Below are 14245 nucleotides of genomic sequence, written 5' to 3' on the forward strand. Positions count from 1 at the left end.
AAAATAATCACATTTCCATATTGATCTGAATATTCATTTCCCATATACAAATACCACTTCTAATCTCATTTCAATAAATATATATTAATCATCTGCAACATCCAGTGCACTGTACTGTTACTAAGTAGACACAAAGGTCTGATAGGCAAATCCCTGCTTTTGTGTGAATTTTCAGTCTAGCAGAAGAATACGACACTTCCACCAAAAAAACTTCAGCACATAGGTGCCTAGGAGTGTGTCAAAGTGCCGTGGGCAGTTTGCAGGTAGAAATGGCATGATTGCCAGGGGAAATTTGGAAAGGAAAGCTTCATGGAGGAGATAACCTTTGAGTTAGGCTTTAAAAGAAGAGCAGCATTTTAACATGGAGAAGGCAATGGCAAACCACTCCAATGGCTTTGCCAAGAAAACCCCAAAGGAAGAGTTGAAGACAACGAAATGATGAAACAACAACAACAACGTGTTAAGAAGTAAGAAAAGGCATTCTTGGCCCAAGGAATGTATGAGGAAAGACATGAAAGACATGGAAGCAAAAGAATGGTGACCATGTATAGGGGATGGTGGATGTTCCAGTTTGGCAGAAGCACAAAATCATGGGCATGGGCAAGAAAAAGAAACGTGGGAGATGACACTGGTCTGTTGTGGCAAGTGTGGGGCTAGGAGTACAGTTGGGGGCTTGAGAGAGGAAAAGTTTAATCTGATATTGTGGGAAATTAAAGAAGGAAAACCCAAGTGTAAAATAGGATTGCTGAGCAGTAGTGAGGGCCTCATTAGGTAATGGAACAAATTTATAGTGAGTGAAATAAGCAGAAATCCATTTTCACTAGCATAAGCAGGGAAAACTGATAGTAGGGGTTATCCAAGATCAAAAACTAATAGGTTAGTAACGATGGAAAGTCAGGGAGGAGCTAGCTAGTGAATCAATATGACAGACTATGTGGCTTTGACTATGGACATAAAGACACTTTCATGAGGGAGATGCACTGGGAGAACAGGGAGGAATTAGGACACTAAGATCATGAGGAGGAGGAGGAGATGATGAAATAGTCACATTTTATAGCCATTGCTGTAGTGTCAGCCTTTTAAAATTCCATGCATTAGAAGAAAAACATGTGATTGATCACAAGGTTCGAGGGGGATATGATTGGGGATGTTGACTTTAAATCATTCTATTGCAAATATTAATAATATGGAAATGGTCTTGATCAATGACACATGTAAAATCCAGTTGAATTGCTCATCAGATCCAAGAGGGGAGAGCGAGGAAGGGAGGCAAAGAATGTGAATCATGTAACCATGGGAAAATATTCTAAATTAATTAATTAAATAAAAATGAAAAAGTGAAAAAATAAAATAAAATTCCATGCATTCTTTAGTCAGAATAATTTTCAGTATTAAATGGAAGTGAAAGGCCAAAAAACTATAAGGAATGGAGAAGGGGAGAGACCTTTGATCTTACTTATGAGTGCATACCCTTAATAACAATGCAATTCAGATTAAATATATCTTTGGTACCTTCTATTTGTAATTTAATGAGTGAAAGAATAATTCTACTTGTTGGAGTAGAAGGAGGAAAATATAATGAACTGAAAGTTTAACTCTTTCTTTGATTCTGAATGATGTTTTAAGAACTAGGGATATAAACTTTTATCCTTGTATTTACCAGTCTACATAGAATAGATTTCAGGGACGTTTAAGAGGCCCTTTAATTATTATTGAATTTCTAGATCTCCCAACATTAAGCCTAAGGAAAACATTTTAAAATATTAACCATATTCTTTTAGTGACAAAAGCCAAGTCCTACAATGGCTTCTTCTCCATTTCTTCTTCTTCCTAACATCTTCAGGTAGATGTTTTCCAAGGTTCTTTCCTTTTTTTCTTCTCCATTTCTAATCTTAGTGTATCATTGACTCCAATGACTTTAACTATGTTCTCTATGCAAATAATGTCCAAATCTATGTATCCCAAGAGGCAGTGTCATATAGAAAATTAAATGCTATCTTGGAACCAGGAAGAATTAAGTTCAAGTCCTACGTTTGGCACACACACAAGCCCTTTTATGTGACCAAGTCACTTGCAGGACTTCAGACAACTCTCTAATATTCTAAGTTGTAGAGAACATGCTAGTCTGCATGAAAAAAGGAAGTTGCATCACCAAGGTGTTCTCTATACCAATAAAATCCAAGTTTATTTCCATAGTGAAACCTCTATTAGGAAAATAGCTTCAGTGGAATAGTAGATGATACTCTAATTTATGGGCAGCAAGGTGGTTCAGTGGATAAAGCACTGGGCTTGGAATCAGGAAGACTCATCTTCTTAAATTCAAATCTAGTCTCAGATACTAGCTATATGACCCTGTGCAAGTCATTTAACCCTATTTGTCTCAGTTTCCTCATCTATAAAATGAGCTGAAGAAGGAAATGGCAAGCCACGCCAGTATCTTTCCCAAGAAAATCTCAAAATGGGATCATGAATAGTCAGACACAACTAAAATGATCAAACAACAAAAAAAATCATATTTCATAATACAGTATAATAATTCTGTTACTACATAGATTCAGTTATACAGAAAGAAATAATGTTCCTTAAAACTTTGATTAATAGAATATAAACATGACATAACTCAGATGACCTATATATGGTTGTAACTGTGAAATAGTAATAAAATTTAAATGTCCTATTTAAAAGTACAGAGAAAAATTCAAATTCATTTCTAGGATTCACTGAAAGTTTCCATTGACAAGAACTAACAAATAATTAAAGATTAGTCCCAAATTATTAGCAGCAAAAACAAAAAATATATAATATAATATATAGTATATCTTTTATACACAAATATATATACATATATAGATATAGATATCCCAGCCCCTTTGTGTTCAGTTTTCCAATATCTTAGAATCAGGCCTACTTAGTCATGTGATGTTTAAATATCTACACTAAAAATCCAAACTATGGAACCTACATAAATGCAGCATGATTTGCTCTTTGAAACTTGGGATTCTCTTCCTTCTTGCATGCAAGATAAGCTCATATTTCAAGGCCTGCATTCATGATATAAATATGAGAAATTTACAATAAATCATCTGTTGTGACCATCAGACTTAAGGGTAATTATTTATACATTAGCCTTTTCTCCCCATTCTTTGTTCCCAAGTCATTCTAAATTTTATGCTTCATGCACTATGTTTCATGTTCCTTCCCTATTATAAGGAGGATAAGACTTAGTTCTATTCAATTAAAAAAAAACATGCATCAACTTTGTAAGTATCAGTATTACTTCAGAATAAATTGCATGTTTTTCAATTTTGTAGGCACTTTTCCCCACATTGTTCTATATTTTTTCATCACCTTTTTCATGGAAAATTTTTGGATCAGCTAAGAGGTCTCTGCCATGATGTACTATGGTGTTGAGCTGGGGTCAAGTAATTTGGTTCCAGTCTTTCAATCAAAAGGTTTCTGATTTTTCTATTTGGAACAGTTCCATTTAGGAATAGGGATGAATAGATAGAATGTTTCCAATGAAAAGCTACCATTCTATAGCCTTGTGCATGTTATACTCAGGCTTCCCCCTAATTCATGCCTTTAAAAATTATAGTAATTTTAATAGATTTGATTGTCTCTATTTTAAAATTTACATTTCAGATTTTATCCAAAGAAAAAAGGTAGTTCAATTACTAAATTTGAAAAGGGATATTCAGATTCAAAATTTTGAAAACAATCATCTCTTACAAAATTTTTGCTACGCAGCACAAAAAGAATGTTTTACTATAGAAGTCATGTGTAATCAGTTTCACAATATCTGGGTATGCAAATAACCCCCAAAATAATAGCAAATACCGTGCATAATTTCTTTAGAACTCCCAACAGGATGATTGGGGGAAAAGAAAGTCCAGAACTCTTTCTAATTACTTTAGCTTCTCCTAGAGTAGTAAAAAATTAGGGAAAGAGTGGCAATAAATGCCAAAAATAGAAAAGCTATAAAGGCTAATAAAGACTTTCTAGTCTGAAAAAAACTACATTCATTGCATAAGATGAATTCCTCTGGACAAAATCTTCTCTGAGTTTCAGGACCAGGAAAACCATTGTTGTCAATAATTTTCCTGTAATGATTCATGGAAGGTTTTGGCTCAAACTGATTTGCAGCGTAATGATAGAGGCCAAACTTGGGAGCTGTGCGGTCATTAAATGAATAAACAAAGTATCCGCAAAGTCTGACACCATCCAATGTATGGGCTGAAAAATAAAAGAGAGAGGATGAAAGGAAAGAAAATTGATTATTAAAATACTGTGCCAAAAAAGTTATTTTAAGGAAATACATTTAATGTCACCCTGGAAACTGGTAATGCCAGTTTAAATTATTTAAATAAATTTTTTTAAAATTTTAATGTAAATTTAAAGTTTAAATAAATTAAAAACATTTAATAATGTTTTAATAAAACCCAAAATGGGAGCAGCTAGGTGGCTCAGTGTATAGAGAGCCAGGCCAGGAGATACAAAGTACTGGGTTCAAATCTTATGTCAGACACTTCCTAGCTGTGTGATCCTGAGCAAATTACTTAACCCCAGTCGTCTAGCCCTTACTACTCTTCTGCCTTGGAATCAATACATAGTCTTAATACTAAAACAGAAGGTAAAAGTTCTAAAAAATTAATCAATTAAACCAAAAATAGAATTAGAAAAAATTAAATATGCAAAAAATTTCAAGAATTTGTTAAATCTCCTGGCCAGTCCTATAAGTATCAAAATGTGTTATTATTTGCTTCTGTCAAATCATATAAACATGGAGTAATGAATTTAGGGAGGACTCATTTTCCAATCATCTAATTAGTTCAATATGATGTAAATGCTGAGCTTCTGGAGGTCAGGGACTAGAACAATGGGCACTGGAGTCAGAAGATATGAAATCAAAAAGCATCTCTTCTACTTCCTGGTGAGAAAACTGAGATCTTGGGAGGTGAAGTGGCTTGCCCAACACCACAAAGGCAAGAAGTGACCAAGGCAAGACCTCTAAAATTCCTTTCCAACAAACAAATTCTTTCTTTTCCCTTAAAGCTGAGGATATTATAACTAAATTCTCAGATAACAATAATGTTTGAAAATTGTGTTATTCTTGAGGGATTTTGTTTTACTATAAAATAACTTCTCCAAAGTGCAGTCATTGATAAGTCAAAGTAATAACCACTAAAAATTAATCTAATATATAGCTGTCCAATTTAGACATAAATAAAAATTTTAATTAGACTTCTGCTCAATTCTCAATCTCATGATGATACATAAAACAAAATTTGTTTAAGACCCTTTACACCGAAACCCAACTTGAATAAAACTACAGTTAACTACAGTTAATAATGTTCTTAATTAGGTAGTGAATGGGGAAAACCTTCTCTGAATTTCTTGTTCTAAATTTCTTGAAACTGAGAGGATCCAAAATCAAAAGGTTTTTTTTAACTTTAATTTTTAAAAAAAGAATCTAATCAACCAATTCCAAAGGACTTATGAAAAATGCTCTCTACTATAGAGAGAGAACTGATGAACTCTGAGAGCAAACCAAAGAATATTTTTCACTTTGTTTTTTTCTCTTTTATTTTTTTTTGGCAACATAGCTTATAAGGAAATCTATTTTGCGTGACTTCACATACATAATGTGTATTATATTGTTTGCCTTCTCAATGGGTGGGGTAGAGGTTGAAAGGAGAATTTGGAACTCAAAAAAATTTTAATGAATATTAAAAGAAAAAAGATAAAGGTTATACTACCACCATAAAAAATCAAATCAAGACATTCATAATAATGAAAATAATTAACCAAGTTTCACGTTTCCTAATGCCAAAGGATAAGATCATTAAGGAGGCAATAAAAGGCAAGATTTCAGAGTCATCTGAAATTAGTGAGAAGACCCATGTTACTGTGGATGTAGGATAGTTCCTCTAATCTTCCTTGGATCTATGATCTCATCAATAAGGGCTCTCCCTTCAATGGTGTGAACCCCAAAATTTTCATGCCTTTTCATCAGGTAAAAATCTTTGTGTTGTATAATTAGAAAATCTTGATCCCTTAGACTTCATCTCCCAGAATTCCTTTCCTCTTTCATCCCCACCTTGTGTGCTTGAGTATTGTATATAGTTGTTGTAACTCCACCTCTTTTTCTCTTTTTTTTCCCCCATGTGTGTGGCTGGGTAAGCAGGCTTTCTTTACTGAGGTTTTTCTTCCCTCACTTCAAGTTATTATTAATAAACTTTATAAAATATAGTGCTTGGAATGTTTGGATATTAATTTTTAATCTCAGTGTCCTCCCACAGATTTTCCCCAATATGCTGGGGATTTCCTGAAATTGCACTGATAACAGAACATGCAAGCTCTGATTTAATTATCCTTGGCTCTCCCTACATCAGAGACTCATCTCTTTTTCAGGCTGTATTTTTCTTATATCTTTTATACTGCTTCTGTTTCCCAATTCTTTATCTGTAATAATGTGCTTTTGTCTAACTCATGCCCAACATGTATATCCATTGCCCTCTAGGTAACATACACCTTCAATTCTTTAGAAACTACAGTTGGCATTGCATATAACATTACCAGAAAAATACTGATATTGGGGTTGTTTCAGGGAAAAACTTGGGGTTGATAAAAGGACTATATTATCCCCCCCCCCAAATTATCTATTCCACTCTTGCCTTTATATTCAGTTCTGGACCTACCTCCTGGTCAATATGTAGAGTTTGTCTAAGATGTGTATATACAGTAGTCCCTCTGGAACCACTCCCCTCAAATGAGCATTCACAGATTAGGGTCCACATAGGGAAATAAGTACATCTCCCCTGAGGGTTCTACTGGTAACTTTGGAAGGCTGAGTTTTTCAAGGAGTATAGCTCAGAAGCACCCAATCATTTATCTCCCATTAACTATTGATATTATCAGTATCTGTTAGCTTTTAGCAAAGGTATTTGCCAAGATGGTATTATAAGAGCAGCTGGTACAAAACATTCCTCTTATTCTAGAGCTACACTCTCCCCTTGCACAAGGTTTCTGGAGAGAGTCCTATCAGATTCCAAGTGCAGTGATGATGAGGTAGACATATGAGGAACACTTGTGGCAAATGAGTAACTCACAGCTCTTGGTTCCTGATAGTTCCTTTCTCCTTTCTTGAAATCCTCATGATGTTTCCCTTAGATTCAGCTGGACTTTGAAGGTCATTGCCTTTTGTTATAGTGATCTTGATAGATCTTTTTTTTTTATTTGTTTATTGTCCTTGCAGTTTCACCCTTGGGATGATATGCTTTAATTATCTGTTGCCAGCATTCATAGCAACAAATTTATATGCTAAACTTATGTTACCTTAGACTGAAACATCTTTTTGCTTTACAAAGAGACCAAGTTTTACCAGCTGAGTCTACTTCTAAGAGTCTGTAATCTTTTCAATTTATATTGGTCCGCTTCCATAGAAAATATTGATAGTCTTTGTCAATGTTTGTCCTCTTATCCATTTCCCATTTTTAAAAAACATCAATAGCTTGCTTAAATGGGTCATTTAGAGGTAGTCTAATTGTAAGTCAAATGGTTTTCTCATTTTTATTTTTTCTAATTTGATATTGATTTTAGTATTGACTAGTAAGTCAATAGTCTTACTGCACAGATAGATGATTAAAAATAACTCATTCATCAATAACTATATTTCCGACATAGTTTACATAGTCAGTTTCCTTTTGTGGTATATTATTTAGTTCTCAATATGTTTAGTAAATCCCAATCATCTCACTGAAGAAAAAATTCATGTCTATGAAGAAAAAAACAATATATATTAAAAAATTGAATTCTGGACAAGATAGATAACTGAAGAGAATCAAATATCACTCTGCCCCTAGTTTCCACACATCTACTCCAGCAAAAACTTGAAATTCACACCAGACCAAAAAATGATGACAGAATATGAGAAACTAAATAAGTGACTACTTCCATTCCAGAATTATACAAAAAGCCAGCCTGAAGCTCACAGGCAACAACACAGAGGACTACCAGCAAAGTCAGTATCAAACAAGCCTGGAGACTACCAGTGTGCTCATAGATCAATCAGCAACACATACTGTCAGTAAATATCTATGTTTAGAAGAAGCAGAAGTGAAAGCTCCCCCTAAAAGATCCTCAGCAGGGTGAGAAATACCCAGGGCATTCTTGAAAAAACCTGGGGAGCAGTATCAATCAGTAAGTATGGTGTAGCAGCCCTTATACCAGTATAATCCAGTATAACAACTCATGGACTCCAAGTTCCCCAAAATGTGGTCCTGAGATGCCACAGAAAGCCCTAAAACCCCAGAACTCTGAACTTCAAAAATGTAAAAAGCTTAACTCTGGGATGGGGAGATCAGCAAAGAACCCATATTACCCAGGGTGAGACCAAAAAGGGTTAATCATCACACCCAAAAGCAAAGGAAGAGAAAGAGCTCCGAATCAGGAATTAAAGCCGGAAAAATGGTTAAACCAAAGAAGACATCACTTGTATAGCCAAAAAGTATTGTAGATTTAGAAATGCCCACAATCTAGCCTAGAAATACAAAGTGTATTTTGGAAATAACTCAAAGCAGAGACTCAAGGGGAAAAAATGGATTGTCTAAAAATACTGCATGAATATCTAGAATAAACAAAGAGATTTTATAAAACAAAATAAGAAAAACTTGAAAAGAGAATTAAAAGCTTAGAAAATAAAGCAGTAAGCCTAACACAACTAACTAATGGACTCCCTGAAAGTTAAAACAGACCAAAGAGAAATCAACTATCTAATGAAAGCTAGAAATGTTAGAATAAAATCAAAAGATGGGAGAAAACAAAACAGGAAAAGCAAGATATGTGATTTTCTTAATGGACTATAAAATAGAACAAGGAAAGATAATTTGAAAATCAATGGATATGGGGACAATTAGGTGTCTCAATGGGTTGAGAGCCAGACCCAGAGACAGAAATGCTTGGGTTCAAATCTAGCCTTAAACGCTTCCTAACTGTGTGACTCTAGGCAAGTCACTTAACTCCCATTGCCTAGCCCTTACTACTCTTCTGCATTAGAACCAAAACACAGCATTGGTTTTGAGATGGAAGGTAAGGGTTTAGAAAGAAAAAGAAAAGAAAATTAATGGATACCCTGACAATCATAATCAAAAAATTTAAAAGAACACTGTACTTCAAAAAATCACAAAAGAAAATTTCACAGATTTATCTAGAAGGCAAAGTAAATATAGAAAGGATCCACTAATTGCCTCATAAATGGAAAATCTGGGGAGTATCATAGTCAAAATCCAAAGTTTTTATTTCAAAATAAAAATGCTGCAAGCAGACAGAAAGAATTGAAGTACCAGGGAACCACCATCATGATAATACAAGACCTACCACCTTCTAGCATAAAGGAGATGAGATCTTGCAATAAATTATTCCACAAAGGCTTACAAACAAGAATAACTTACCCAGAAAAGCTGAATATAATACTGGGGGGAAATAGATCTTTAACAAAATAAAAGATTTATATTTATTTCTGATGAAAAGGTCAGAGCTTGGTAGGAACTCTGAAATGCAAATGTGAGAGTCAAGAGAAACCATGAAGGGTAAATTTATTTTTGCAATTAGAAGTAACTATATCATAACATATTGCTAATATTCTGCTCAGGTAAGAAGAAACAAGTGTCCCTTTACAACCTTAATGTCTTTGAAATGAATTGAAAGAGTTAAATAAGAAACATAGAGGACCTATGAGTGAATTGGTTTTCTGCAGGTTTTAAGAGAAGATGGAAAAGGGAGGATAAAAATATATACTAATATAAAAAAGGAGGAACAACTGAGTAGAACTTATTACTTCTCAAACCTAGAGTTTATGAGTACATGAAGGAAAGGGTGGAGAGGGTGGGCATTATTCTTATCTGAAATGGATAAAAGAGTTAAACACATGTAGCCACAGTTTGGTGTGGAAAAACAGCAAACTCATGAGGGAAGACAATGATGGATGAGGAAGAAGATGATTAAGGGGGAATGAATAATTAATTGAGAGCAACACTGAGGAAAAAAAGGAAAGAAAAGCAGAGTTATGTTGAAGAGTCAGCTTCCCCTACATGGTAGATATCTTCCAAAGCCTTTCTCTCCTCATGATCCTAGAAAGAGTTTTAAACCTCTCAAAGAAGAAAGAGAACAATGCCTCTCTTCTCCAAAACTCTCATAACAAGTTTTTTACTCATGCAGATATGGAGTCATGTCAGCATTTATTTTCTCTACCATTTAGAAGATTCTCCTTAATGCCCTCATCTTGACTAGAAACTCGATTCTTAGCACCCTATATCTCCATTTATACCTCTTTGCCACTATGATTATGGAAGTAGAAGTGCATTGTATTCTTCAGTTTCATGGGTCCCAAAAGCCAAGGAATTAATGACCTAGTAGTCAATGTACTAGCGATATGCTTCTCCATTCTTAGCTAAGCTGATCCTCAGGAAGCAGACATAATCTGTTCTAAAACTTTTGTTGGTCAAAATCTGCCAGAATCTATCATGGCATACCCTTGAAGAACTTGTGGTTACCTTCATGGCTTAAAGAGGAGTCTTGGGGGGGCAACTAAATAGCTCAGTGGATAGAGTGCCAAGGCTGAAGACTGGAAGTCCTGGCCTCAAATCTGGCCTCAGACATTTCCTAGCTGTGTGACCCTGGGCAAGTCACTTAATCCTAATTGCCTAGCCCTTACTACTCTTCTGCCATGGAACCATTACTTAGTATTGATTCTAAGTTGGAAGATAAGTGTTTTTAAAAAGAGGATATTTAAATATTCTCAGGAGTGATGCGTGTCCTTCCACATCTAGCTACCTTAATCCCAATGTTCTTTTTTCCTTTGAGAAACACACTTTGAAAAGACCTACTATATATATATTCTCTATGACTATATANGCTGTGTGACCCTGGGCAAGTCACTTAATCCTAATTGCCTAGCCCTTACTACTCTTCTGCCATGGAACCATTACTTAGTATTGATTCTAAGTTGGAAGATAAGTGTTTTTAAAAAGAGGATATTTAAATATTCTCAGGAGTGACGCGTGTCCTTCCACATCTAGCTACCTTAATCCCAATGTTCTTTTTTCCTTTGAGAAACACACTTTGAAAAGACCTACTATATATATATATATATATTCTCTATGACTATATATATATGTGTGTATACATATATAGTCACAGAGAATTGGTCATTTTTTGCTTAGGATTAAGGGACTGACCAACCACTTTAGGCATATAAGAACATCATCAGCATATCGTTCATATTTTAATATGTATACATAAACAGAATATTGCACACTCATATAAAATCTAATATCACTTTATATTTTGGAACTCTTACCTTTTAAAGCTTCATTAACATAATTCTGTATATAATATGTTCTCAATTTGTCTTGCATCCCGAGAGGATCATCATCAATTCCATTAGCTATTATGTACACAGGGATGTCTCCGTACTTGGACTTAAACCAGTTAAGCATCTTGCGTAATCCCCAGGGCACCACAGCCACTCTACCGGGTGAGTTTAGCCATGTGCTGTCTGTCATTTCTTGAACTTCTAGATAGTCATTATATTTCACTGGATCCTCTTTTTCCCAGTCCACAAGGATAGTGGTGTAGTGACTTAAAGCAAGAAAATCAAATGATCCCTGGATTAACTTCTTTTCACTTTTAGTGAAATAAGGCAAAAGGAAATTGTTTCTTTGATTCAGCCACTCTCTCATCACGTGTGGATAGTCCCCAGTGCCAAAAATGGGCTCAGCAAGCCAGCCAATGTCAAATTCCAAAACTCTTTCAGCTACTTCTTTATCTTTTTCTGAGAAAGGACAGGCGGGTTCTATCCAATCAGCCTGTAAGGCTATTGATATTTTACCTTTCTGAGATCTCCTAAAATTTTGATCATACAAATGCCATACTTGTGCATGAGCCTTCAAAAGATTATGTCCTGCATTATATGTCAAATTTTGTATGTGAGGCTCATTCATTGTAATCCAAAACTTGACATACTGGCCAAGTTCTTTAAAGCACAGTCTGGCATATTCTTCAAAAGAATGAATAATCAGAGGGTTCTCCCAGCCTCCATGTTTAGCTAAAAGAAGGGGAAGACCTTGATTCTCAGTGGCTGGTTGCCATAAAGCAACAATAGGTGTTATGTTGACCCGAACTAATTCACTAACAAAACAGCGATAATAATGTAAGATCGTCTCATTGACTTGAGATTGGTTCCCCAAAGGAAGAATCTGTGCCCACTTGAGTGAGAAGTAAAAATGAGTTATATGTATTTCCCGAAGCAGAGAAATCTGGAGCCTGATGGCAGCAAAATCCACACAATGAGGCTTCCTTTTGGAAGTCACAACCCCATCAACTCTAATAAGCTTTTTACTCTGATGGATATCCCAGACGTAAACATTTGGATCATTAAACTGGGATGGAGTTGTATCTACCTAAGAAGAGTAAAGAAAACATTAGTTTTAACTTCATAGACCTGGAAAATTCAATAAGCTTAGCAAAGTCATTAAACAGAACAATCAATCATGAAAGAAAAAGTGAGTGGAATATGCTTTTTTAAAAAAAAAATCTTTTTGAATGTCTCAAAATAGAAGAGGCAGGATTCTTTCTTGTGATCACCTGCCTATTATACACACACAGTTGCCACAAACAAGCATATACTTTTAGTCTCTGAGGTCATCTTAACATGAAAAAAACCACCAAGAGTATTTATTGCCTCCCAGCTACATAATTACAAGATACACCAAAACAAAACAAAACAAAACGAAACAAAACTGCTCAATGATGGAAGCAACATACTGATAGAAAATGTATCATATAGAATAATAAAGCATTGGTGATTTAGGCTTTTAAGTGGAATGAGCATATCTTAGCCAAAATCAATGATTTTTAGAAAAAGTTAAATGAGTGTGCATATGTGTATGTACATAAATATATGCTTATTCAAATATCAACTGAAAATATATGGCATTTATTGAATAATTATTGTGTGCATAGTAGTAAAGACAATGTCCTGAAAGTCTTAGTGTAGCTATAATTTTTTTGGAGATTTGTACCAAGTGTACCCTGACAGTGGCAATTTGTACACTGACAGTGCCATAGCTAAGTGTTTTTGTGCTTGGGGCAAGTACCTCAAAGCACACATGTAGCAAGCTGCACAAACTGTCTTCCCAGGAGAGAGATGGTGGAAAAGGGGAAGTGTGGCAGGGCATTGTTATGGAGCTGGGAAACAGAGGTCAGAAGACATTGACTAAAGGGCATTAGAGGTCACTGTGAGGAAGGGAGAGATAGAAAGTATACAGCACCACAAGGGAAGAGCTCACTCCAAACTATCATCTAATACATTCCTATTTTAGCTCATTATTTTATTAGTTAGATGCCAAACTCTGTTGTTTCTATACCTGGCAGGAATGCAAATACTCCCTGTCCCCTCTAAAACAATCCAAGGAGAAAGTCCCACTGGCTGCAGGTCTACACCTGGACCCCCTCTGCCCCACCAGTGAGAGAAAGGTAGTTAAAACACCTGCCAAAGGGAAAATTCTTTCTAGGGCTAAGCAATTTCAGTTAAGCAATACAATTAATTTAAATAAATAAGTTTAATTCTGTTAATTAAATTTTCTTTAATATATTATAGATTTATAATATATAACACTATATGATATAAGGATACAATTAAATTGAATTAAAATAAAAATAAAAACTAATTTAAAATATAGTTATTGGAAATGAACAGGAATCATTAGAACAAGTGAACATTATTAAAATAGGAAAACCAAGAACACTATTGTCCTGTGAGTTTATACTCCCTAAGAAACGAAAACTGCACAACACTTAATGCCCTGCGTTTTACTCTGCCTCCATATTTTCTTTAAAACTTAGAAAAAAGAATTCTTTTCGAGTTCAAGTGTCTTGGTTTGACCCTCTATTCCATCCCCATTCCAAAAGCAGGGGTCAGCCTAATCACAGTTTCAAATGTGCAGTAAAGGTTCTGTTGAATTTTACAGGGCTGTTGAAAATCAGCTGTGGTTCTCTCTGGGGAGGTCAGTACTGCTCTTATAAAGGAAAGTAATAAAAAGCTGCATGTCAGAGGGAAATTGCTTTTCTGGAGAATTGTCCCTTGTAGATTACCAGTGCATGCATTTCCCTTAATACTGCAAGAATAATGTCAGAAGTATTTTTCCATTGTGATGCATCCACAAATCATGCTTTCTTGGCCTTGCTG

At 35.0% G+C, this 14245-nt stretch overlaps 1 protein-coding gene across 1 annotated transcript in view; it reads right to left on the bottom strand.

Moving 5' to 3' along the window:
• Positions 1-2490: 2490 nt before the first annotated feature.
• The window catches only part of KL (klotho), a 51946-nt gene continuing 40191 nt past the window's right edge, over positions 2491-14245 (bottom strand). Inside the window, exons 4-5 of the mRNA XM_044668268.1 lie at positions 11357-12458; positions 2491-4233 (exon numbers count right to left, since the gene is read on the bottom strand). Of these exons, the coding sequence (XP_044524203.1) occupies positions 3911-4233; positions 11357-12458 (1425 nt within the window). The 3' untranslated portion in view covers positions 2491-3910. The remainder of the gene's footprint in view (positions 4234-11356; positions 12459-14245) is intronic.

Source organism: Gracilinanus agilis, chromosome 3, assembly GCF_016433145.1.
Source record: "Gracilinanus agilis isolate LMUSP501 chromosome 3, AgileGrace, whole genome shotgun sequence".
Classification (NCBI taxonomy): Eukaryota; Metazoa; Chordata; class Mammalia; order Didelphimorphia; family Didelphidae; genus Gracilinanus; species Gracilinanus agilis.